General features: G+C 53.1%; 4 protein-coding genes across 4 annotated transcripts; 2 read left to right on the forward strand and 2 right to left on the reverse strand.

The window, feature by feature from the left end:
* Positions 1 to 1066: 1066 nt before the first annotated feature.
* Positions 1067 to 22185, forward strand: LOC114233576 (uncharacterized). Its single transcript, XM_054712237.1, has 6 exons — positions 1067 to 1415; positions 1561 to 1564; positions 9276 to 9726; positions 15269 to 15379; positions 16328 to 16809; positions 21764 to 22185. The coding sequence occupies exons 1-6, from the start codon at positions 1130 to 1132 to the stop codon at positions 22089 to 22091; spliced, it is 1662 nt and encodes a 553-aa protein (XP_054568212.1). The 5' UTR covers positions 1067 to 1129; the 3' UTR covers positions 22092 to 22185.
* On the reverse strand, positions 6841 to 7295 carry LOC129147070 (histone H2B type 1-C/E/F/G/I). The gene has a single exon (XM_054711929.1). It carries the CDS (start codon positions 7276 to 7278, stop codon positions 6898 to 6900), a length of 381 nt encoding a protein of 126 aa, XP_054567904.1. The 5' UTR covers positions 7279 to 7295; the 3' UTR covers positions 6841 to 6897.
* On the forward strand, positions 7592 to 8310 carry LOC129147936 (histone H2A type 1-H-like). The gene is made up of 2 exons (XM_054711914.1): positions 7592 to 7985; positions 8098 to 8310. The coding sequence occupies exons 1-2, from the start codon at positions 7601 to 7603 to the stop codon at positions 8202 to 8204; spliced, it is 492 nt and encodes a 163-aa protein (XP_054567889.1). The 5' UTR covers positions 7592 to 7600; the 3' UTR covers positions 8205 to 8310.
* Positions 14934 to 15492, reverse strand: LOC103291096 (histone H2B type 1-C/E/F/G/I). Its single transcript, XM_008147054.3, has one exon. The coding sequence runs from the start codon at positions 15376 to 15378 to the stop codon at positions 14998 to 15000; it is 381 nt and encodes a 126-aa protein (XP_008145276.1). The 5' UTR covers positions 15379 to 15492; the 3' UTR covers positions 14934 to 14997.
* Positions 22186 to 24078: the final 1893 nt, after the last annotated feature.

Genomic DNA, 24078 nt, shown 5'->3' on the forward strand with positions numbered 1-24078 from the left:
AGTTCTCCTCCGCACCTAGTTCCCCCCGCGTTGGTGTAATCCGCCCGCATTGCAAGTGCGACAAAGAAGCTACAAAACTGTCCTCCTGAGCATTTGAGATCTTGTCCCCTCGCATGTGGTCAGTTTGGCTCTAATCCTATCTAATAAAGAGGGAATATGCTAATTGACCATCACTCCGTCCCAAAGGTGGCTGCACCCACAGCTGAGGCCAAGTTCCCATCAGGAGCCTTAAGAGCAATCAGCAGGGACCTGAGGCTACGCCCTCTCAGCCCCCGTGGGGCTTGACAGGGGACCTCAAGGTGCACCCCCAGTGCTGGGTCCGGGGAACTCAGGCATCGTCCTGCCCAGCAGGACTTGACAGGGGACCTGAGACTGGGCCCCCTCCCCACCTGGCAGGGCTTGATAGGGGATCTCAGGCCGTGTCCCCATCTGGCAGGGCTTGATGGGGCCTCAAGGCACACCCCACCCCAGTCTGGGCTGGGGGACCTCAGGCCACCCGCCTCCCATCCTGGCACTGGGCCAGGGGACCTGAGGCTATGTCCCCTGCCCAGCAGGGCTTGACAAAGGTGGGACTGGCCGGGTCTGGATCTAGCCCAAGTTGGGGAGGGGAGCCAGGTCTGGGTCTCACGTGATTTTGAGGTGCATGTGGGTGGGTGGGGACTTGACTTTGGGTCCCCTGGTGAGCCCTAGACTCTGACAGAAGGAAGGTTTTCATATACATTTTACTAATTTCCTTTCATCTCTGACACTTCTATTATAAAGGGCAAATAGCAATATTAAATTATTTCCTCTAATTAATTCCCTTTTAATGTGCACCAATTTCGTGCACCGGGTCACTAGTAAATTTATAAAATTCTCTACCGTCTTCTGTGTTTCTACACGGAAAAATGGTCAGTTTCTTTAGTTTTCAGCAGTTAATTGCAGAAATCCTCATCCGGGGACCCACACTAGCGCGGGAGGCGGGACTCCATTCACGGTGACGTAACCTGGCGCGAGGTCGCGAGGCGTGGGCCCTACATCCGGCGGAAGTGCCTGCGTGCCTTCTGTTTTCAATTAGGTCCGCACTCCGCGTATATAAGTGGGCTGTCTTTGTGCCTCAGCCTGTTCAGTTTGTCTGAGCGCTGTCATCATGTCTGGTCGCGGCAAAGGCGGGAAGGGCCTGGGCAAGGGCGGCGCCAAGCGCCACCGCAAGGTGCTGCGCGACAACATCCAGGGCATCACCAAGCCCGCCATCCGGCGCCTGGCGCGGCGCGGCGGCGTCAAGCGCATCTCCGGGCTCATCTACGAGGAGACGCGCGGGGTGCTCAAGGTGTTCCTGGAGAACGTGATCCGCGACGCCGTCACCTACACGGAGCACGCCAAGCGCAAGACGGTCACGGCCATGGACGTGGTGTACGCGCTCAAGCGCCAGGGCCGCACCCTCTACGGCTTCGGCGGCTGAGCCCGGCTGCCCGCCCCGCCTCCCCCCAAAGGCCCTTTTCAGGGCCGCCCACCCCCTCTCGGAAGGGCTGAGCGCGGATTTTTGTGCTTAGTTTGGTGTGTGACCTGGGTGAGTGCAAGGCCGGTCTCCGCCACGCCACCCCTAGCCCTTTGCACTCACTTTTTTTCTCAATTCCTGCTACCGATGCTAACCTTGTCGAGTCACACTCGACATCCGAATGCAAAAGGCTAGTGGAGGGTGTTCCCGTGGAATCCTTTCCCTGGCGGGCACCTCGTGCTCCCTTTGTCCCTTCAAAGCTCATTGATTGTCGAGGACAACGCACTGGCGGCGCCCGGCGCTCCGCCAAGCTGGTTTTGACTTGTTCGGCGAGAGTTCAGATTAATGTACAAATTTCTAGGGCGCGAGCCTGCAACCTCTCCCCATAGGAACTTGGATCCATTAAAAAGTTCCCAGTAAAATTGCTTGTGTGTGGGACCTGGGCCGGCAGGTAGGTCTACGCCCCTTGGGCTCCCCCTCCCCCCCCTTCCTCCCGGGCTTCGCGCCGTCACCCCTCCAGCCCCGTGGGCTTCGGTTTCAATGGATCTAAACGGGGCGGTTCTCAGTCCGGACCCTCCCTGAGCCCGGGGCCCGGCAGCTTGGGAGTCACTTTCACCCTCAATGGCCGGCGCTCTGGGTCGGGGCCTAACAGCCTGGAGGCCTCGCCGTCTCCCTCCCGCGGCCACAGGCTCTGCCTCCTCCTCCCTCCTCCCTCCTCCCTCCTCCCTCCTCCTCCCTCCCAGCTCCCGCCGGGGACGGGCTGCGCGCTCGGACTCCTGCGGTTTCGGGGCGAAGTCGCCCATTTTCAGCAACTTTCCTCCACTGAAGGCCTGTTTCAGCCCCCCCCCCCATTACCCTAAACGCGAGCACCCCCTTCAGCTGTTACACGCGCGTTAAAGCTGCCATCAGCCGCCTTCGGTTTCACGCTCCGGGTTTGATTGACAGGCGGGGAGTTTGTTGGCGGCACTGGAGGCCCCGCCCGCCGCCCTCCTGCCGCCAGCGGAGCCCGGGGGCCGCGGGGAGGGACCAGAGGGGCTCAGCGCCCCTCGTGGTGACCCGTCGCTTGGTCGTCCTGGTCGTCACGGACACTGGCTTTTTATATGTTTTACATCATTATATATAGATGTATTTCAGAATTTCAAAATAGTATCTTTCAGGTTAATTCAGGTGCTCCAACTATCATAAGTCCCCCACTTTGAGGTCAGAAAAATCTGTTATTTTAAATCTCATCTATTTTAAAGATATGGACTCCAGTACTTAAATAGGAAAATCATCAGATGTTATTGGAGCTAAGGCACGGGTTTGAGGAGATAAACTTATATGAGAATGTTAATTTAACAAAAAGATTGAGAAGCAGACACGAATTACATATACTCGGGGAATTGTAGCAGTGAGCGAAATATTTCTGTACACATAGAGCTAATATTTTATTGGGGGAACAACAAAACAAGAAAAAGTGTGTCAGATGTGCGCGGGGCTATGGACATCACTGAAACACAGACAGGTGATCTTTTTATTTTATTTATTTATTTACTTCTTCTGGATAGGTGCCATTTGTAAATGGGATGGCCATGGAAGGTGGTGAGTGGGGAAGAAAATGGAGAAAGTAAAGTGCCAAGTAGAAGGGAGACCAGGACGGAGAGCCGGGCGGTGGCGAGGAGGTGCCGTGGCTCCGCCCGGGGGAGCAGAGGGAGCAGGTCCGGAGGCTAGCAGTTAGTTCCCTTCGGGGCCTGCAGACCAACGTCTAGGGTTCGCTGTTTGGAGTAACAGAACCAAAGAAACACAAGTCTTGTTGAAAGAAAACCGTTTTATTATTTATTTATTTAAATATATTTTATTGATTTTTTACAGAGAGGAAGGGAGAGGGATAGAGAGTTAGAAACATTGATGAAAAAAAAAAAAAGAAACATTGATGAGAGAGAACACATCGATCAGTAACCAAGATATGTGCCCTTGACCAGAATCGAACCTGGGACCCTTCAGTCCGCAGGCCGACACTCTATCCGCTGAGCCACACCGGTCAGGGCCCATTTTATGTTGTACTTGTGACAAGTGCAGGGGGGGCAGGCCAGTCATTTCCAAAGCTGTGCCTGCCGGAAGGGAGGCTTGGCGGGGGCTTGTGTACTGTTTTGCCAATTGCACGTTGCTTTCTAAGCCAGGTGAACTAAATGCCGATTTCTTCCTTGTGGTGGGCTAACCTCGTCCACACCATGCGGCATTCTCACGTTTAGCAAGAATGACATGCAGTGAGAACTGCCCAGACCTCGAGACCCGTGTTCTCTCTGACAGTTTCTCCCTGAGAAGTTTGCAGAACACGCAGAAGAACTATTATCCTTGTTGGCAGGTGGGGAAATGCCCTCCGTAAGGAGTAGGCGATAAAATGGGAACTTCCGCTCAAGGAAGGAGTGGAAGTTCGAGCCGTGGGAAGATCGCTCTGGGGACCCGGTGATGGATGCCATGTCCTCCCCAGATGCACCCACGCACCCCCCATGCTTGACGTTTGCCTCTAGGGCTTCCCAGGCTCCTGGAACCCACACGGCGAACTCCACTTCAGAGCCCGGTGTCCCAAGCTGGCCTCCCCAGCTTCTGATTTGAGAAGATGGACCCCGAGAACACAGATCACGGCCTAATTCTGTTTTGGAAAGATTTACAATCCGGCGGCCAACACCATCTCATCCAGGAGGCACCTGCTCTTACAGCAGCACCCAGCCCGTTACCTGTACTCTGGTCCCGGGTGCCCGAGGCACCCGCTCTCAGGGACCCCCCCCAGCCCACATGACTTGTAACCTGTAGCGAGCATCCCAGGCCTGTAATTCCTACTTCCCCACGTGATCTTTGCCCTTCTCCCCGATATGAACAGCTGGCTCATGGTGGGGGCAGAGCAGGTTTTTGTGGATGACCGCTGAGCTCCCAGACTGCGGGCGGGATTGGAATAAGCGCTCAGATAGCATGCAGCCCTCTTCCTGCGGAATGGGCTGAAGTGGTGACAGGCAGCTCGGACCCCTTGGTGGTCCGGTTACAGAAGGAAGGGGTTTGCGCTGTTCGAGCTGCCAGACAAGGAGCCCTCATTGGTGTCAAATGTTAGGAGGCTTTTTGGCCTCCTGCCCTGTTCCAGGCCTCGGGACTCTGAGATCCAGTGGGACCACAGGCTGTGGCCACAGCTAATATCCGGGAGGAACTCTGCCCTAAGACACTGTCCCAAAGCTTTACCGGAGATCTTTTATTGATCACTCCAGCAAGGCCACGTGGTAGTTACTCATTTTATTCCCATTTTAGACGGAAGGTGATGCTCACAGAGGGTTTAAGTAATTTGCCGGAACTCAGCATTCAAAGAGGCAGAGGGGCTGTGTCCTGCCTGGGGCATTTCCCCTTAGCCCATGCTTTTTCTTTCTGTTTTAAATTACTCTATTGATTAAGGTATCACATATTTGTCCTCAAAAACCCCCCCCCATTCCCATCCCAAACCCCTCCACACGCATGCCCCCACCCCCGTTGTCCATGATCACTGGTTAGGCTCATATGCAATCCCCCATGCTCTTTCTTGTTGAATACTTCTGCTTTATTTACTACTAGTGGCCCAGTGCATGAAATTCATGCACATAAAAAGGGAATTAATTAGAGGAAATATTTTCATATTGTTATTTGCCCTTTCTCTATAATAGAAATGTCAGAGATGAAAGAAAATTAGTAAAACATATATGAAAATCTTCCTCCTGTCAGAGTCTGTGGCATGCTATGGGACCCAGAGCCAGCTGTCTGCCCACCTGCGTGCACCTCGAAATATTGTGAGACCCAGACCCAGCTGGCACCACCCCTGTCAAGTCCCCCGGGAGGGGGGGGCACAGCCTCAGGTCCCCTGGCACACACTGGGGCCTGAGGTCCCCCATGAAGCCCCATGGGGGGGGGGAATGTCCCTCCTGATTGCTCATTTTGGCTCATTACGGGAACCCCGCCTCCCCTGTGGGTGCAGCCATCTTGTGATGGCGTGATGGAGTGAGAGTCAATTTGCATATTACCTCTTTATTACATAGGTTTTTGAAAAAAATTAAAAGCTATCCTGGCTTTCTTTCTTTCTTTTTTTTTAAAGACTAAAGTAAGAAAGGGATGAGGTCACTAGCAACAGGCAAATGTTCTGTGAGCACAAAGTGTTTATCCTGGAAAGAGGCACACAGTCAACATGTTGCCTGGCAACAAGCACGTTTCCAAGCCTCGCGCTGGAAGCAAACGCATCTCACAATGTGAACATGTTCTCTTTTTACCGTGAATAAAGCAAGGACTCAGCTTTTTGTTTCTTTTTATGAACACAGTTTTAAAAAAATGTATTTTAAACGTGCTTTGGAGGGGAAGAAATAAATGCCTTCATAACATGTGGGCCCCAGGGAGCTTTCTTCACAAAGTCCATTACAAACCCAAGTCATTACTGCATGTTCATAGGAATCTGCGATGGAGGCATTTGCAGGAAAAAGATGTGAAGCTCCAAGTTGCTCATAAGTAGAAAGTGAGCTCTTTAAGCTCGGATTCACTCTGCCGTCGGCCACGATTCCTCCTTCACACCCGAGTTCTGAGGTTCGACTGGCTGCCAGGCGATCCTACATCCCCACCGTGATGTCTGCTTTAAAGAAACTTTAGCCGGCAAGGACTTTGCTGGGTCTCAAAGAACAAGTGTGTCTCCTGGCCACGTCTACTTTCCTTATTCTAACCATGTGCTTCCCTTCCACGGTTTCCCCATTTCTGATATCCAGCCTCTTCCCTGAGAAAAAGTCTGATAAACACTGTGGAAACGGTCCTGACAACTCGTCCGATGAGCAAGGGGCCAGTACTCAACCCGAAATGGGAGATCCCGTCTGTGGTGATTGTAGGACAAGATCAGTGACAGGCTGGAGCACACAAAGGTTAAATCCTGTGAAACCTTAAAGTCCTAGGAGATGAAAACTTAAGGGGAAAAAGCTCTGGACAAGGGATTAGGAACGCTGGGAGCCCTTAGGGCTTGAATGAAACTGATCTGATCCGGAGAGGCAATCAAGTCGCCGCCCTGCAGGGGAATTCCAAGTAGTTGAAAAATTTACATAAGAACAGAGACTTCCTCCCCGCCCTCAGCAACTCCCGCAGTTCCTTACACCCTTGGATACTGAATTTAAAACTCTACAGGATGCCAAACAATCCTGGACCTTCCCAAGACTATTTAGCCGCTAGAAAGAATCCAGGGGTATTTTCTGTGAAAAACCAGACCTAGGCCACCTTTCCTTTGCGTCTGCCGCAGTAGCCAACATCCCAGTTGCATAGATCACTTTTACCGACAGGACGGGGGCGAAGCAAGTTTCTTGCCTGAATCATTTGCACCGACTTTGGAGTTACAGGTCTTTGAGACTTTGTGGGTGGCTCTGAAAAGAGCCTTTGGGTTCGACAGGGGCCGCGGCGCCTCACTTGGAGCTGGTGTACTTGGTGACGGCCTTGGTGCCCTCGGACACGGCGTGCTTGGCCAGCTCGCCGGGCAGCAGCAGGCGCACGGCCGTCTGGATCTCGCGGGACGTGATGGTCGAGCGCTTGTTGTAATGCGCCAGGCGCGACGCCTCGCCCGCGATGCGCTCGAAGATGTCGTTGACGAAGGAGTTCATGATGCCCATGGCCTTGGACGAGATGCCGGTGTCGGGGTGCACCTGCTTGAGCACCTTGTACACGTACACCGAGTAGCTCTCCTTGCGGCTGCGCTTGCGCTTCTTGCCGTCCTTCTTCTGCGCCTTGGTCACCGCCTTCTTGGAGCCCTTCTTCGGGGCGGGCGCCGACTTGGCGGGCTCGGGCATGGTCGGGAGGCCTCCTAAAGCACTCAGGAAAAGGAGAGAAACTACAAGGCTGGGATGCAACGTGTCCCTTTTATATAGAGCCTCGTATGCAAATAAAGTGATAAATTACAGTTCTGTGTCTGATTGGTGGCTATTCACAACAACGTCAAAAAAAAAATGAGCTCTGTCCAATCAGAACGAAAGAATGCCAAATTTGCATTTTGACTGGTTAAGATGAAGCCACAGTCTTGAGCTGTGACACATATATTTCGCGCCGAAAAACGTTTATAAAAAGGGCCGCTCCTACTCTCTCACTACTTCCTGGGAAGTTTGAAATCGCATCATGTCCGGACGCGGAAAGCAGGGCGGCAAGGCGCGCGCCAAGGCCAAGACGCGGTCGTCGCGGGCCGGGCTGCAGTTCCCCGTGGGCCGCGTGCACCGCCTGCTCCGCAAGGGCAACTACGCGGAGCGGGTCGGGGCGGGCGCGCCCGTGTACCTGGCGGCCGTGCTGGAGTACCTGACGGCCGAGATCCTGGAGCTGGCGGGCAACGCGGCCCGCGACAACAAGAAGACGCGCATCATCCCGCGCCACCTGCAGCTGGCCATCCGCAACGACGAGGAGCTCAACAAGCTGCTGGGCAAGGTGACCATCGCGCAGGGCGGCGTGCTGCCCAACATCCAGGCCGTGCTGCTGCCCAAGAAGACCGAGAGCCACCACAAGGCCAAGGGCAAGTAAACCAAGTGCTCACAACCTACTGCCTTTTGTTTTACCCAAAGGCTCTTTTCAGAGCCACCCACCTCCTCAGTGAAAGGGCTTGCATTTGATTTTTCTGTTAACAGCTGCTGGAAAATGGCTTTTACCGTGTTTCGTCAGTAGATGTCGGCAAACACCCCATAAGAGCGAAATTAACCAACCATTGAGAAGATACATTAAACGGACAAGTTAGCAACCAAGTGGAAACAAAAGGAGTTAGGTTTCAGGTAATTAAGACAATCGATGTAGCAAGACCTGGAGGTTAAGACTAATACATTGTATGCAAAGAGAATGTTCTGTCAAAGGTGACTAAGTGCAAATGTAGTTAATGACCGGCCGCAATAAAACCACCTTTTCAGCCTCTTGGTAGTTTTGCATCTTAATAGGACAAATCACTTGTAGCTCGGTCTGCAACCCCGCTGGGCCTTAACCATTTGCAAATAGGAAAACAATATGTGGCCGTAGTCAAGCACTTTTCCTTTAATTTATCTTGTTTATAATATTACAGATACCCTTTTTCCGTTTCCATCCTCCTCATGTCCTTAGGCAGAACTTAACACAAGCTTCAGCGTTACTTTAGAAAGGCTCTTAGTAATCTTTGCATCATTTATACATTTGAGTATTTTTTAACCTTCATTTTACACAAGCCTCAGGTAAAAGTGTAAAAAGTAGTGGAATGCTTTCTGTGACGATGCTGATTAGTGGGTAATACATATATTAATGTAGTTACAACAGAAAATAAAATCACTTCATTTAATGGTCTTGTCTTGTTGCATTTAGGAAAAGTACATGAAAACAGGAAATGTATAAACCTCCAAGTTCGGGGGTTGGGGGAAGATAGTCTAAGGTCAAATGTGGAAGTCAAGCAATTTATGTTGAAATCCGACTTCCTAAACTTGATTGAGGCAAAAACATGTCACTTAGCCAATCACATCTAGCGCGCGCCTTTTCAAACGGAACGTAGGAAAGGCAAGTTAAGCGCCAAAATTTACAATTCTTATCAAGCGAACAACATATGTCATTGTTGCCGGGATAACGCCAAAATATTGTGCAAGAGACGGTGTAAAGACGATAGAGGCGAAAGACGGTAGAAAACACTCTACTGAAAGTGTGCTTGGGAGGAAAAAGTTAATGTTCGGTCTTAACCACCGGAAGTCCCACCTACCCGGAAGTGATTGCCGCTTGCAGTAACTTGAGTCTGAGACTTGATGGACAGATAACTGGTCCAATCAGAGCGGGTCTTGCCTTATATATACTGGTTGAGTGCCAGCCCTCTCACTCATCCCCAGTTTAACTTCTCGTCCTTTGCAATGGCTCGGACCAAGCAGACGGCGCGCAAGTCCACGGGCGGGAAGGCGCCCCGCAAGCAGCTGGCCACCAAGGCGGCCCGCAAGAGCGCGCCGGCCACGGGCGGCGTGAAGAAGCCGCACCGCTACCGGCCCGGCACCGTGGCGCTGCGCGAGATCCGGCGCTACCAGAAGTCCACGGAGCTGCTGATCCGCAAGCTGCCGTTCCAGCGCCTGGTGCGCGAGATCGCGCAGGACTTCAAGACCGACCTGCGCTTCCAGAGCTCGGCCGTGATGGCGCTGCAGGAGGCGTGCGAGGCCTACCTGGTGGGGCTGTTCGAGGACACCAACCTGTGCGCCATCCACGCCAAGCGCGTCACCATCATGCCCAAGGACATCCAGCTCGCGCGCCGCATCCGCGGGGAGCGGGCCTGATGCTCAAACCTCTTCCCCTCTCGCCCAAAGGCTCTTTTCAGAGCCGCCTAGAGTCTCAGTTGGAAGCGCTGTGGGCCAGGGGTTTGAATGTTTGTTCCCGCCAGCAACTGACGGTTGTTGCAAATGTGTGAAGTTGTGCAGAACGCGTCTGTAGGCTCCGAATCCCCACCTTGCGCAGGTGAAACACTAATTAGGTGGTAATCTTAAGGGCACAGTCAGACAATAGGTCCTCCCACAGAGGCCGGTCCCGAAGTCCCTCGGGCGAGGCAGGGTTTGTGGAGTCGGTCCGGTTTCGCTCACATTAGCAATGGGGCCTCCTTGCCCGAGGCGCCTGGGAAACAATGGCCTCTCCAGCCGGTAAGTAAGGAGCTTTGCGCTTCAAGTGAAACCCAGGTTCCGGGCCTCACCACCGAACAGGGCTTCCCCCTAACGGACTTCACCCCCGACTCACAGGTTATGTAGAGCTACCCATTTAACATTTTAAAAACAATTTCTATATATTAAGTTACATTCTTAATGTGTCTTGAGGTTTTTAAAATTGCTTGACGTGGGACATTGAGGTGATCTGTTTTCGTGAGGGACTGTGCACACTTGCTCAGCTTGTCTACTGGGGGTGAAGAGGGACTGTGGTTTTAGTTTCCTCTGATGTTTCAGATGCCCCCCTAGGCCTCTCTGGGGCTGCTTTGTACCCCACAGTGAGCGGGTTGTGTGCAAAAGTCCCTTGCTGACTAGCGGGAAAGGATGTAAATGTGTTTCAGGTGTCCGAAGGGTGCGTGGCGATGGGCCGCGTTGTTTGTGTTTTGAGATCGGAAGGGGCAGCAATAGTACGTGAAATTCGGATGACAGGGACACACGTTGTGAGAGGCGAGGTTCTTGACCCACCAAACGTTGGGGGGAGGGGAGGTGCTTTTTCCCTTGACCCCTCCTACAGCTTTGTTCCCACATGTTTGGTCGTTGGTCACTGGGAAACATGCTATCGGGACACCTTTGATCTTTGCTTTTTTAAAAACATATTTTTATTTTAGAGAGGAAGGGAGAGGGAGAAAGAGAAACAGCAATGATGAGAGAATCATTGAACAGCTGCCTCCTGCACGCTCCCTATTGGGGATCAAGCCCACAATCAGGGCATGTGCCCCTGACACGAATTAAACCTGGGACCCTTCATTCCACAGGCAGACGCTCTATCCACTGAGCAAAATCAGCTAGGGCTGATCTTTGCTTTAAAAAAAAAAGTTTTTATTGATTTCAGCAAGGCAGGGAGAGGGAGAGAGAGAAATATCAACGATGAGAGAGAATCATTGATCCACTGCCTCCTGCACACCCCACCCCAGGAACCAAGCCCACAATCTGGGCATGTGCCCCAACCAGGAATTGAACCATAACCTCCTGGTTCCCAGGCCGAGGCTCTATCACTGAGCTGCAGCGGCTGGGGTGAACCTGTGCTTTTTTTATGTCGTTCCCATCTCAATGTTCAGTTAGAAGTGAGGCAGCTTTGGTTTTCCTGTGAAATATTTATCCTTTATTTGTCCTTTTTCACACAGAAAAATGAGGTCATTGTTTATGCCCGTTGACAACCTGGATTTCTAATGAGCCTATTGGTGGCAGAACAGAAGGCTCTGTTGACAGTCTGGGGAACATAGCAGCTTGGGCAATGCTTGGATCTTGCTAGAAATGTGGTCTCAGACCCACCCAGACCCCTCAATGAACACGGTCCCCAGTTCTCCTGGGGTGATTCTCATGAATGCGTTTTAGGAACCTGTTCTTTAAATTGGTGCTTTTGGTCTCACTGAGAAAGGCAGCCTTCTGTGGACTCTCAGCAGGAGTAAGCATTTGCAAATTGTACGTTTATTCCCGGCGTAGACTTAGCTATTCTCTAAAGCAGTGACCCACAACAACGTGCACCTAAGGCAGTTTGACTGTATTACAGATCGGAGGTCTCAATGCTGACTGCTCATTAGAACTTGGTACATCTTCTTAAAGGAGCTGAGGAAAAAAAAAGACAGGATGGAGGCAGATCAGACTGGAGCTTCTGTATCAGATTGTTATACTTGGAAAGTATGTTAAAACAGTAGCATGTTTTAATCACTACTTCGACTCCAAACTCAGTCTGACCCCGTCCACAGAAGGCATTGAGTCTGACCTTTCAATCTCATGCTGACTGCACCCAGCTGCCTATGCTCTCTAGCACTATTTACCTCAAAATGATAATTTAATTTTAACAAGAGTTGTATTATCTTACTTTCTCTCCCACAGAAACAAATCTTGTTGGTATTTATAATCCACTAGTGACCCGGTGCATGAAATTCATGCACATTAAGAGATTATAATTAGAGGAAATAATTTAATATTGCTATTTGCCCTTTCTCTATAATAGAAGTATCAGAAATGAAAGAAAATTAGTAAATGTATAGGAAAACCTTCCTCCTGTCAGAGTCTGGGGCTCACCACGGGACCCAGAGTCAAGTCCCTGCCCTCCCTGCCCTCAAAATCTGGGGAGACCCAGACCCGGCCAGGTCCCCCCCATTGGGCTAGATCCAGACGGGGCCAGTCCCACCCTTGTCAAGCCCTGCCGGTGGGGGGCGTAGCCTCAGGTCCCCTGACCCAGTGCCAGGATGGGGGGCGTGGCCTGAGGTCCTCCATCAAGCCCCGCCAGGTGAGGGGGCGCAGCCTCAGGTTCCCAGACCCAGCACTGAGACGGGGGCGCAGCCTCAGGTCTCCCATCAAGCCCCGCTGGGTGTGGGGCATGGCCTAAGGTCAACTGTCAAGCCCCATGGGGGTGGGGCAAGGCATAGCCTCAGGTCCTTGCTGATTGCTTGTTAAGGCTCCTTATGGGAATTTTCTGCAGGGCATTCCCCCTTGGCCGCAGCTGTGGGTGCAGCCATCTTTGTGACTGAGTGATGTTTAATTTGCATATTCCCTCTTTATTATATACTAGTGGCCTGGTGCATGAAATTCGTGCACATTAAAATGGGATCAATTAGAGGAAATAATTTAATATTGCTATTTGCCCTTTCTCTATAATAGAAGTGTCAGAGATGAAAGAAAATTAGTAAAATGTATATGAGAACCTTCCTCCTGTCAGAGCCTGGGGCTCACTATGGGACCCAGAGTCAAGTGCCTGCCCACCCACATGCACCTCAAAATCACGTGAGACCCAGACCTGGCCGCCCCCCCCCCTCATTGGGCTCGATCCAGACCCGGCCAGTCCCACCCTTGTCCTGTCCCGCTGGGCAGGGGGCATAGCCTCAGGTCCCCTGGCCTGGTGCCAGGATGGGGGGCATGGCCTGAGGTCCCCCAGCCAGACCAGGGCAGGGGATGTGCCTTGAGGTCCCCCATCAAGCCCCGCTGGGTGGGGGGCATGGCCTGAGGTCCTCCATCAAGCTCCGCCAGGTGGGGGGGGGCGCAGCCTCAGGTTCCCTATCAAGCCCTGCTGGGCAGGGGGCGCGGCCTGAGTTCCCCTGACCCAGCACTGGGGGTGTACCTTGAGGTCCCCTGTCAAGCCCCATTGGGTGGGGGGGGGGCATGGCCTGAGGTGCCCTGTCAACCCCCACGGGGGCTATGGGTGCAGCCATCTTTGTGATGGAGTGATGGTCAATTAGCATATTCCCTCTTTATTAGATAGGAGGATTTGCGTTGTACTGGAAAGGTGTCCTGAAGACTTAAGAATTCCCCAATGTTCCCTTTTGCCTTTAAACATGACCTGTGCTATGTCCCCTGACATTTATTTTCATTTCTTGTTTAGTAATTAAACCCCCCAACCTTCCTTTGCAGCGCGGTATGGCCATTATTTTTGGTCAATGGTATCTTATACCATCCCTCAGGGTTTCAAAAAAAAAAAAATGGTGGGGGTATTCCCTTGCCCTTTTTTCTTCCTTCAAGACAATCTGAACGTGAGGGAGGGCTGTAGCTGGTGCCAACATCTTGGTCAGGGCAAGTGAAGAATGCCGAGAACCACAGGTGGGAGATCACCTTAATGCAATGGTGACCTCAGAACCCACTGCCAGGCCGGCCATTTCCAAGGTGACGGAACAGAAAGGGTCACAGATCAATGGAAGTTCCCCGAGTTCCATGACTTAATTGCACTGAATGAATTTTAAAGGGACAGCCAGGAGCAAGAGGAAAGAGATTGAGCAAGTTAACACATTTCAGATAAATTGTGCATGGGCAGCCACACTACTTGAATCCTTGGTTTCATGTTCCACATCTTTCTCCCTCCCTTTCCCCTTCCCTCTCCCTCTCCCTCTCCCTCCCGGAGACGGTGGACTGGAGAAAAAGAGTTGAGGGAAGGGGCCTAGCTGTGCACTTGGCCAGGCATCTCCCATAGAGCCAACATGTCGGACCAAATAAACATCTGTCCACTCCAGCCCATACACTGAAATCTGCACTCTACACACTCTTTTGGTTAATCCCTCTCTCTGGCTGTCTTCCTTTGTCATCTCTCTTACTCCATCTCCCAGAACTGCCTCCAGGGAATTAGGAAATGTAGGGTGAAGTCATGTCAGCTTTCGGCAACGCTACCCCCTTGTCTGATCACCTTAAATGTCCAAATGAGATGGTGAGCCCGTTGAGGACACTGCTCTCTTCCTGATATCTGTCACTTTCTGAAACTGAATAGGGTCTCAGGAAGTGAACTCAGTTTCCTAGGTTCTCCACGCAGCGCTGCAACGAGGGAAGAATCCCAGGCAGTCAGATCTGCACCAAGCCCACCTCACCCCCATGACCCTACAGGAGAGCCCAACATTTCGGGTGTCTGTGTCCTTGTTAATGGAGTCCGGGCTGAAATTCCGCAGCTGAAACAGCATTGACGCTCAGCCCGTTCCAGAGAAGACTGCAAAAGCCAAAGACGTGACCACAACCAATAGGCCTTGTTCTTGGCCTGTTCCAGGTTTCCTTCTCATCTCCTTCCTCTTGTAAAACCTACTTCAATCAAAGTGTAAACTGCCTATTACATGGCTAGAGTTTCGGGTCCCCTTTAAGGACCCTTTGATTCCATAGCCCCCACCCAGTTCCTTATATGCCAGAAAGGAACCTTAATCCCACCAAGATGTGCAGGATCTTACTGTCCAAACAATGACTTAAAAGTCCCGAAAAGCACACGAGCCGTAAAAGAGGCTCCTTTATAGAAGTTAACATTCACTTTGCCCAGACATATCTGCATGGAATTTTCTTAGAGATGAGAACAGTGCCCCGCATTACAGCTCTTTATGGGAAGGTGTGGGTGGCTCTGAAAAGAGCCTTTGGGGTGAGGAGTCAGGCCGCGGCGCCTCACTTGGAGCTGGTGTACTTGGTGACGGCCTTGGTGCCCTCGGACACGGCGTGCTTGGCCAGCTCGCCGGGCAGCAGCAGGCGCACGGCCGTCTGGATCTCCCGGGACGTGATGGTCGAGCGCTTGTTGTAATGCGCCAGGCGCGACGCCTCGCCCGCGATGCGCTCGAAGATGTCGTTGACGAAGGAGTTCATGATGCCCATGGCCTTGGACGAGATGCCGGTGTCGGGGTGCACCTGCTTGAGCACCTTGTACACGTACACCGAGTAGCTCTCCTTGCGGCTGCGCTTGCGCTTCTTGCCGTCCTTCTTCTGCGCCTTGGTCACCGCCTTCTTGGAGCCCTTCTTCGGGGCGGGCGCGGACTTGGCGGGCTCGGGCATGGTGCGGAGTTCTCAGACAGAAAACCACAGAATGAGTGCTGCTCTTACGGCCGGACTGTATTTGTAAGGCTTCTTATGCAAATCAGGGCTTAATCCAGGACAGTCTCTGATTGGCTGAAGTCATCCAATAGAGACCTTCAACGCAATCCAGGGGATTTCAAATCTTACTGACTGCCTGTTAATGAGGAAGCCGCCCTGGGTTTTTCTTTTTCTCCTCCCTTAGAAAAGTTTCCTTATTCATAATAATGCAAACAATTAAATAAATGTCTTATCAATCGTATCTATTTGTGAATCTTGTCTCTCCCTCGATCCAGATCTAAACAGACAAAGCGTAATATAAATTCATGACGGTATGGTTTCCAGTCCGGGTTGCTAACGCTAGAAAAGAGCATCTAGATGTTATTTTTATATTAAGTATGCTGCACATTATGCTGTTGGCATTCCCAGTTCGCTCTGGTCAAAGCCGGCAACGTTAAAGCTTTTTCAGTTTTCAAAGAACTGTCTCACTTTCACAGCGGTGGGATTTCTGTTTCTTGGGGTGTATAGGAATGAAATATCAGTGTTTGAAGGTTAGAAATGATGAAAGAGGGCGCTTGAGCTGCAGAAATCTAACATTGTTCAAGTCAGAAGCTTTTATAAAGGACCAAACTGTGCAAATTCAAACGCCCAGCTTTTGAGAAGGTGGAGAAACCCTGGAACTTTCACTTTCGTCTCCTCCCAAATGTAAATGAGAACAAGAGGATTAAGGAAATTGTCAAAGAGAAACAACAAAGCCAATTAAGGAAAGCGATCAATACCTTAAGTACAGGGTGGGTCTAGGGCGGGGAACTAAGTGAAAAGGTAACTGACCAACTTTCCTTTTTTTTTTTAAATAGACGCGAGAGCCAATGACAGGCCCGTTACGTTACCATAATTCGCGGCGCGGAATTTGAATATTCGGACCAATCAGGAGGAGATTGAGGTTATAAATAAGAGCGAGGACAACAGAGGCTTCAGTTGCGAACTGTGTTTGCGATCAGTCCTCATGGCTCGTACGAAGCAAACAGCCCGCAAGTCCACGGGCGGGAAGGCGCCCCGCAAGCAGCTGGCCACCAAGGCGGCCCGCAAGAGCGCGCCGGCCACGGGCGGCGTGAAGAAGCCGCACCGCTACCGGCCCGGCACCGTGGCGCTGCGCGAGATCCGGCGCTACCAGAAGTCCACGGAGCTGCTGATCCGCAAGCTGCCGTTCCAGCGCCTGGTGCGCGAGATCGCGCAGGACTTCAAGACCGACCTGCGCTTCCAGAGCTCGGCCGTGATGGCGCTGCAGGAGGCGTGCGAGGCCTACCTGGTGGGGCTGTTCGAGGACACCAACCTGTGCGCCATCCACGCCAAGCGCGTCACCATCATGCCCAAGGACATCCAGCTCGCGCGCCGCATCCGCGGCGAGAGGGCGTGAGCTCTTGGCCAGCGGCCACCTGGAACCCAAAGGCTCTTTTCAGAGCCACCTAGACTTTCAATGGGAGAGCTGTGAGTAAAACTAGAGTCTGTATCCAAAGTTAAATTGCAACCAGGTGGGATAGGCACTGTGGCTGCAAAACCTGCCATGTCGCCTGCCCCCCTTTTTGTCCCCCAGGCCGCCTTCCTGCATCTGTTCCTTCACTTATAGCTGCGGCCCCAGCCTAATGCGCGGCTGTTCTCTGGGTGAAATAGCTGGTTCCGCCCCACATGAGGCCTGGAATGTTCGCTACGCCCCTAACCGGGAATTCAGCGTTGCAGCCTGCACCCTCCTTAAGAAGTAATATTGCCACTCATCCTGAAACCATGGTCCTTGCATAATCCTTACTTTGCTGGAATTCCTCAAGCCGGGAGCCCACATCTTCCCGCTTTTCCTCCAGATGTAAGTTCTGTAACTCGGCCCATGCAGAGTTTTGGGTTTAGTACGGCTGGGAACGTTAACCGATGGGACTTCCCAGCCTGGGGTGATAGATAAGCAATGGAGTCTGATCAGTCAATAGCTCCGCCCTGGAGTAAAACCAAACCCCCGGCAGGAACCCAGCAGCTGGCATTCCCTGCAGTTTATCTAACAAAAGCCGCACATTGTTGCTGGAACCAGTCCTCCGCTTCAGAACCCAGGATTCAGACTCAGGATCGTCCAACTGCCCAGTGCCTTCTGTTTCTACCTTGAAACAAACTTCCAAGCGCTACAGCCACACAATGTGGTTTTCACGTGAATGTGGAAAGGGTTATTCGGCTACCAGTTACCATAGCGACATGAATACCCCTTCAAGAATCGTAATTTCAAGGTGGAAGGCTGGAAATACAAACTTAAAACCAAATGCGATATGGCGGGGTTAGGGGGAAGAAACAACCCCTGTGCTTTTTAAAGTTTTAAAAAACTTTACCAGTCGTCCTAAAGTGAAAAAGGCTGTGTATCTTTCAGGGGAGAATGGTTATTACAGGGTGGAAAACAAAAAAGGAAAAAGGGGCCACAGACTACACCCGACAAGCTCAGGGAAGCGACAGGCTCGGGGAAGCGGGGAGGCCTGCAGCGGTGGAGTGTACCCACACAGGGCAATCTGACATTAAAACTTTGTAACTAAAAGCGATTGCTGGCGGGTAGTCAGGGCCCCAGCTGGTATCTTCCCTGACAAGGGTTAATTTTTACCTTCACTGAATCTGTCTATTGTCATTTTGCATCTAAGATAACCCACCTTTGGAATGTCAGGGTAATCCCCCCCCCCCCAGGCAGTGACCACAAATCCCATTATCTTTATTTTTATGGTGTTAATTGTTAACTATCCTATACTCATAAATTTCAAAGAAGTATGTGTCTATTTCTTTTACTTTGCATCAAATTCCAGAGGTTTCCCTGCTTTGCTTTCTCCCACCTCACTGATCTATCGCCAACGAATTTCATGTAACCACCTCACATCTCCCCCTTTGATTCTGGATGAATAAAATAAGTGGTAAAAGCAGCGATTTCCTCAATCTGTTCATCGGTTGCTTCCTGGCAATTCTCAGTTTGGCTCAAGATAAACATAAAAATTCTGTGCAGGTTTGAAAGTTTCTTACACTGACAGCACACATTCTCGTACATCAATACAACTGGGTCCCACTCAGCAATCACAAGGGAAGCTGTTGGCAAATGGCTGGGTCTCAAGGGCATAGTGCTCAGTGGAAGAAAGAGCCCATTTCGCTTTTGTCTTTTTAAAATATATATATTTAAATATATTTTATTGATTTTTTACAGAGAGGAAGAGAGAGGGATAGAGAGTTGGAAACATCAACCTGGATCATAGGTTGATACTGAGCCACACCAGCCGGGCTGAAGAGACTATTTCAAAGGTTACATATTGATGATTCCATTTCATGCAGCATTCTCCAAATGGCAGCCAGACATGGATAACAAATTAGTGGTTGCTCCAGGGCACGGGCGAGGCGGGTGAATGGGACTACAGAGGGGGAACATCAGGCGTTCCCTGGTGATGGTGGAAGTGTTTCTACATCACGGTGGTGGTTACATGACGATACAGGGCGTAAGATTGCACGGGGCTCTCTACACAATGGCCGAATGAGGGCATGCAAAACCCGTGAGGACTGAATCAGGCCTGTAGTCTAGAGTTGACAGTAATTTGCCAGTAATGTCAGTTACTGGTTTTGATATTACAACAATATAGGATGTCTCCATTCGGTGAAACTGGGCTTAGGGACTGTATTTTTAATTAACGTTGTAAAATAAAAAAACCCGTACCATTTTTTTTGGGGGGGGGGCAGTTGCTACTTTGTATTGCTTAGGATTCTATGGCTTGCTTAACAAATAAATGTGTGGGGTGTGTTTTTTTTTTCCCCATATAAACAACAGAGGGTGTTTTTTGTTTGTTTTTTCTTCTGGCTGTTTCAGTGGTGACTAGTCCATTTGGCTTAGATTTAGTTCATTTATGTTGGTATGTCATTTTGTAGATATTGCTTCTCCGACCTCTAAAGTAAGCAAAGTTTCAATGTTTGATATTTGTAATGGCAAGTTTTCTGGTGGGGTCTGTTAGATCAGAGGAATTCCAGAAGCCGGTGCATGTAATTGATGGTGACGCAGATGACAGACTAGTGCACCAGGCAGAAATGCTGGTCCCTTCCTGGAACCCGTGACCGACCAGTGCTCCAGGCAAATGGTGGCTCAGATATTGGCTCCATCCCTGCAACCCCTGCCCGCGGCGGAAATTCCGCCCGCCCTCAGCTCCTGGCCCTCCGCCCTCACTGAACACCTGTATAAAAGGGCCTCAGCTCCCTCCCAGCGCGACTTCCCCGGCCCCACTACCCTCAGGACTGGTCAACCCCGCCCGGGAGTTCGAGATTAAACCGCCTTTTGACCGTCCTGGAGTCTGTCCTCTGCCCCGCCAACCTCACAGGGTACTGGGCTGAGTTGGTCCATGGTGTTTAGGACAGTGTGCTTGGGACAGCCTAGCTGTATGATGTTAAAGGACAAAAAATGCACTTGTTGCTCAAGCTACACACCGGATTCCAAACCTAGATTTAACACCTGATCTAACTGCAGTTTCAGCCTCTCCTTGAAACATAATTTTAATCAACCAGTGGGGAATTTTCTGTTGAAGCACCAGTAAGGGAATCAGACACGTGGGCCTTCACCCCCTTAGAGAAGTGGTTCCCAAATTGGGGCATTGGAGAATGAGTTATTAACAGTGATTTTTTTTTTTGCATTTCTTATGGTTCTAGGGGCCTCATATATAGTATATAAATATATATTCTGACATATTTATGCATTTTAGTTGTTTCAAAAATTTAATTGCCATTTTTCATATCACTTCATATTATTATTTTTTTTAAAACAATTTCTTTGTGATTTCTTCCTCAGTACTCCAAACTGTCCTTTCGTTCTTTTATTTTTTTCCCTTTCATGGATGCCATGTTCTTTGGAAGCTTGTTTAGAAAAAGTTCATGGCCTTTTACGCTTCCTCCACGTGAGTAGGAGTTCACTTTTTGAATAATGAGAAGTATATGTGTGTGGGAGGGGACGAGGGCTTTAGGATTTTAGAGATGCTTCAGTGGGGCGTGGCCAAGGAAGGGTTGGGAGCCCCTGCCTTGAGGGAGGAGCAATCTGCATGATAACAGTCCTCTCTCTTCCCCCAAACAAAGGATGCCTGGGCCCAAGGTAAATCCTTTCTTTTCTTTTGTTAATAGCTCTGTTGGCCCATCCTTGTTCCTATAAAAAGTTTCCATTTGGCACCACCCCTCCGAGCACCTTTCTAGTAGTAAGCGGGGTGCCGCCTGACTCATGAATTGAGTAATAACCCAATTAGATTTTCAAATTTACTGTTTTTTTACACAGTAACAACCATCTCTTGCTTTGAACATTCTGTTGTATTGTAAGGGCATCATTTATATCCTTTTTTTTTTTAATATAGCAAAGGTGGAGATTTATTGAAGAACAAGTACAGACCCCCCACATGGGCGGGGAGAGGGAAAGATTCCCACAGAATGGACTCCCACGCAGGGACGGGGAAAGGGTCCCCATCATTTATACCTTAATGCTCTCATGCATCAGCTCGGCAATTTTTAAAGATGATGCAAACCTCTAGGAATGGCTGCATTTTTATTACTGTCACTTGCATACAATTCCTTTCCCTACCTTCCGCGTGTTTGACAGCTTTCCTGGAAATGGATGAACCTGCCCCAGGAAAGGGCGAGCACCCCTCCACCCTCTGTCTCACGCGGAACAGGGCGCCAGCCCCTGGCACCCCCATTCTTTCCCTCTGGGACCGCTCCCTGGTTGCACGGATGAGCTCCATTTGTTTAAGTGGAAGCACAAGGTCCATGCTCGTGTTATGCTGGAAATGTCCTGAAATCCTGCATGTGCTTTAGTCCTGCCTGTATCACAAATATTCTGTCTTAAAAACAGAAGTCTGGGAGACGTGAGTTTAGTCAGAGAACTATAAGCCAGGCATTGTGTCTTACAATAACCCAACTGCTGACTGACAGTGTTTCCTTTGTGTGAAGGCCACCCAGGCCCAGTGTAACCAACAGGCCCATCTCCGCCGAGAGCGGCCGCCCGTGGACTCCAGAGCCCACGCGGGTGGGTTGCTGGGCACCTTTACCAACTCCTTTGTTTTTTGGGTTTGAGCCTGTTTCCCTCCAGTGTGGGAATTTTCCCGGAATGCCCGTGGATGGATAAACCCTTAAGCTTATTGATTTCTTTCGTGTGCACGGCAGACACTCCGGTTCAGAATTTACTTTCTAAACCTAAGAAAACCTCCCGCGCGCTCGCCTGAGGCTCCAGCCGCGGGGGCGGGGACTCGCGCGTTTTCCCGCCTCTTCCGGTCTCTCTGCTCCAATGAGGTTCTCCCTCTCGTTACTTAAGGGGCTGCAGCCGCCAGCGCGGGGACGAACGTCTCTGAGTTCGCTCAGCCACCATGTCCGGACGCGGCAAAGGCGGGAAGGGCCTGGGCAAGGGCGGCGCCAAGCGCCACCGCAAGGTGCTGCGCGACAACATCCAGGGCATCACCAAGCCCGCCATCCGGCGCCTGGCGCGGCGCGGCGGCGTCAAGCGCATCTCCGGGCTCATCTACGAGGAGACGCGCGGGGTGCTCAAGGTGTTCCTGGAGAACGTGATCCGCGACGCCGTCACCTACACGGAGCACGCCAAGCGCAAGACGGTCACGGCCATGGACGTGGTGTACGCGCTCAAGCGCCAGGGCCGCACCCTCTACGGCTTCGGCGGCTGAGCCTCCGGCGACCGGCTCCTGCAGCGAAACCAAAGGCCCTTTTCAGGGCCGCCCACCCCCTCTCGGAAGGGCTGAGCGCGGATTTTCGTGTTTTATTTCGGGGACACAGGAGAGCTCCCCCATCCCTAACGGGGGGCTGTTCCCTGGAGCTGCCCTTCGCGGAGCCCCGCGCTCCAGGGGCTGTTTGGGGAGGCGCAGCCCCCGGACGCCCTCCGACTGCTCGGCTTGTTGCTGCGAGTTCCGGGGGAGCACAAATTGTGAGCATGTGAGGCTGCAACCTCCTGCCCACAGGAGCTCTGATCGGATAAATTCCCGGTAAAATTGCTTGTGTGTTGGACCTGGGTCGGCAGGTAGGTCTGCGCCCTTTGGGCTCCCCCTCCCCCTTCCTTCCGGGCTTCGCGCCGTCACCCCTCCAGCCCCGTGGGCTTCGGTTTCAAAGGATCTAAACGGGGCGGTTCTCAGTCCGGACCCTCCCTGAGCCCGGGGCCCGGCAGCTTGGGAGTCACTTTCACCCTCAATGGCCGGCGCTCTGGCTCGGGGCCTAACAGCCTGGAGGCCTCGCCGTGCATCCGAGGAGGAGGGCTCCCCCGCGCGGCCACAGGCTCTGCCTCCCCCTCCCTCTCCCTCCTCCTCCCCCCCAACCTCCCGCCCTCCCCTCCCCTTCCCTTCCCTCTCCCCCTCCCCTCCCCCAGCTCCCCGCCGAGCCGCGGCCTGAGCGCGGGGCCAGGAGGGCCAAGTCCCCGGTCTCCACCCGCCTGGTCTTTCCACCGAAGGCCCTTCTCGGGGCCGCCCACTCCCTCCCGTGCTCGAGAGGCTGTGGACACGTTTTCTCGTGTTTGGTGTCAGCGGGGCCTTAACCTGTAGCGGGAACTTCAGGCCCAATGGCGGCCCCTCCGCGAGCGGCCTCCGCCGGTCTGTGCGCAGGGACCCAGGGGCGGCGGCGCCCGCGGCCCATCGGGAGGGAGCGGGGACTCGGGCGGGGGGCGCGGGGGGCACGGGGCGCAGGCGGGATAGAAAGTAAACGGGCGGGTGGGGGCGGGGGTGAGGGTGGGGGTGGGGGAGGTGGGGGTGGGGGTGGAGGTGGGGGGGGTGAGGGGGGGGGTGGGGGTGGGGGGGGGGGTGGTGGTGGGGGGGGGGGGGGGGGTGGGGGGGGGGGTGCGGGTGGGGGGGAGGGGGGGGGTGGGGGTGGGGGGGGGGGGGAGGGGGGGGGTGGGGGTGGTGGGGGTGGGGGGGGGGGTGGGGGGGGGGGGGGGAGGTGGGGGGGGGGGGGGAGGTGGGGGTGGGGGGGGGGGTGGGGGTGAGGGGGGGGGGGGTGGGGGGGGGGGTGGGGGTGAGGGGGGGGGTGGGGGTGGGGGGGGGGGTGAGGGGGGGGGGGGAGGTGGTGGGGGGGGGGGTGGGGGTGAGGGGGGGGGTGGGGGTGGGGGGGGGGGGGGGGGGGGGGGTGGGGGGGGTGGGGGTGGGGGGGGGGGTGGGGGGGGGGGTGGGGGTGGAGGTGAGGGTGGGGGGGGGGGTGGGGGTGAGGGGGGGGGTGATGGGGGGGGGGGGGGGGGCGGGGGGGGGGGGGGTGGGGGTGAGGGGGGGGGGGGGGGGGAGGGGGTGGAGGTGGAGGTGGGGGTGGTGGGGGGGGGTGGAGGTGGGGGTGGTGGTGGGGGTGGTGGAGGTGGAGGTGGGGGTGAGGGTGGAGGTGGGGGTGGAGGTGGAGGTGGAGGTGGGGGTGAGGGTGGAGGTGGGGGTGGAGGTGGAGGTGGGGGTGAGGGTGGGGGCGGGGGTGGCGGGTTAGATAAACGTGTCTGTGAACTAGCAGCCGGGAGGGCGCTGCCGCCGCCCGCGGGAACCAGACATTAAAGTAACAATCGCCGGGCGCCGGGGCGTTGGTTCCTGATGTTTCCGTGGGACTGACTGGGACCGGCTGACCTCCATTCTCTCCATTGTCAGGCCGCCCGCCCTCAGCCCGAGGCCAGGCGGCTGGTGGGTCACCGCCGAGGAG

Source organism: Eptesicus fuscus, chromosome 22 (assembly GCF_027574615.1).
Source record: "Eptesicus fuscus isolate TK198812 chromosome 22, DD_ASM_mEF_20220401, whole genome shotgun sequence".
NCBI classification, from domain to species: domain Eukaryota; kingdom Metazoa; phylum Chordata; class Mammalia; order Chiroptera; family Vespertilionidae; genus Eptesicus; species Eptesicus fuscus.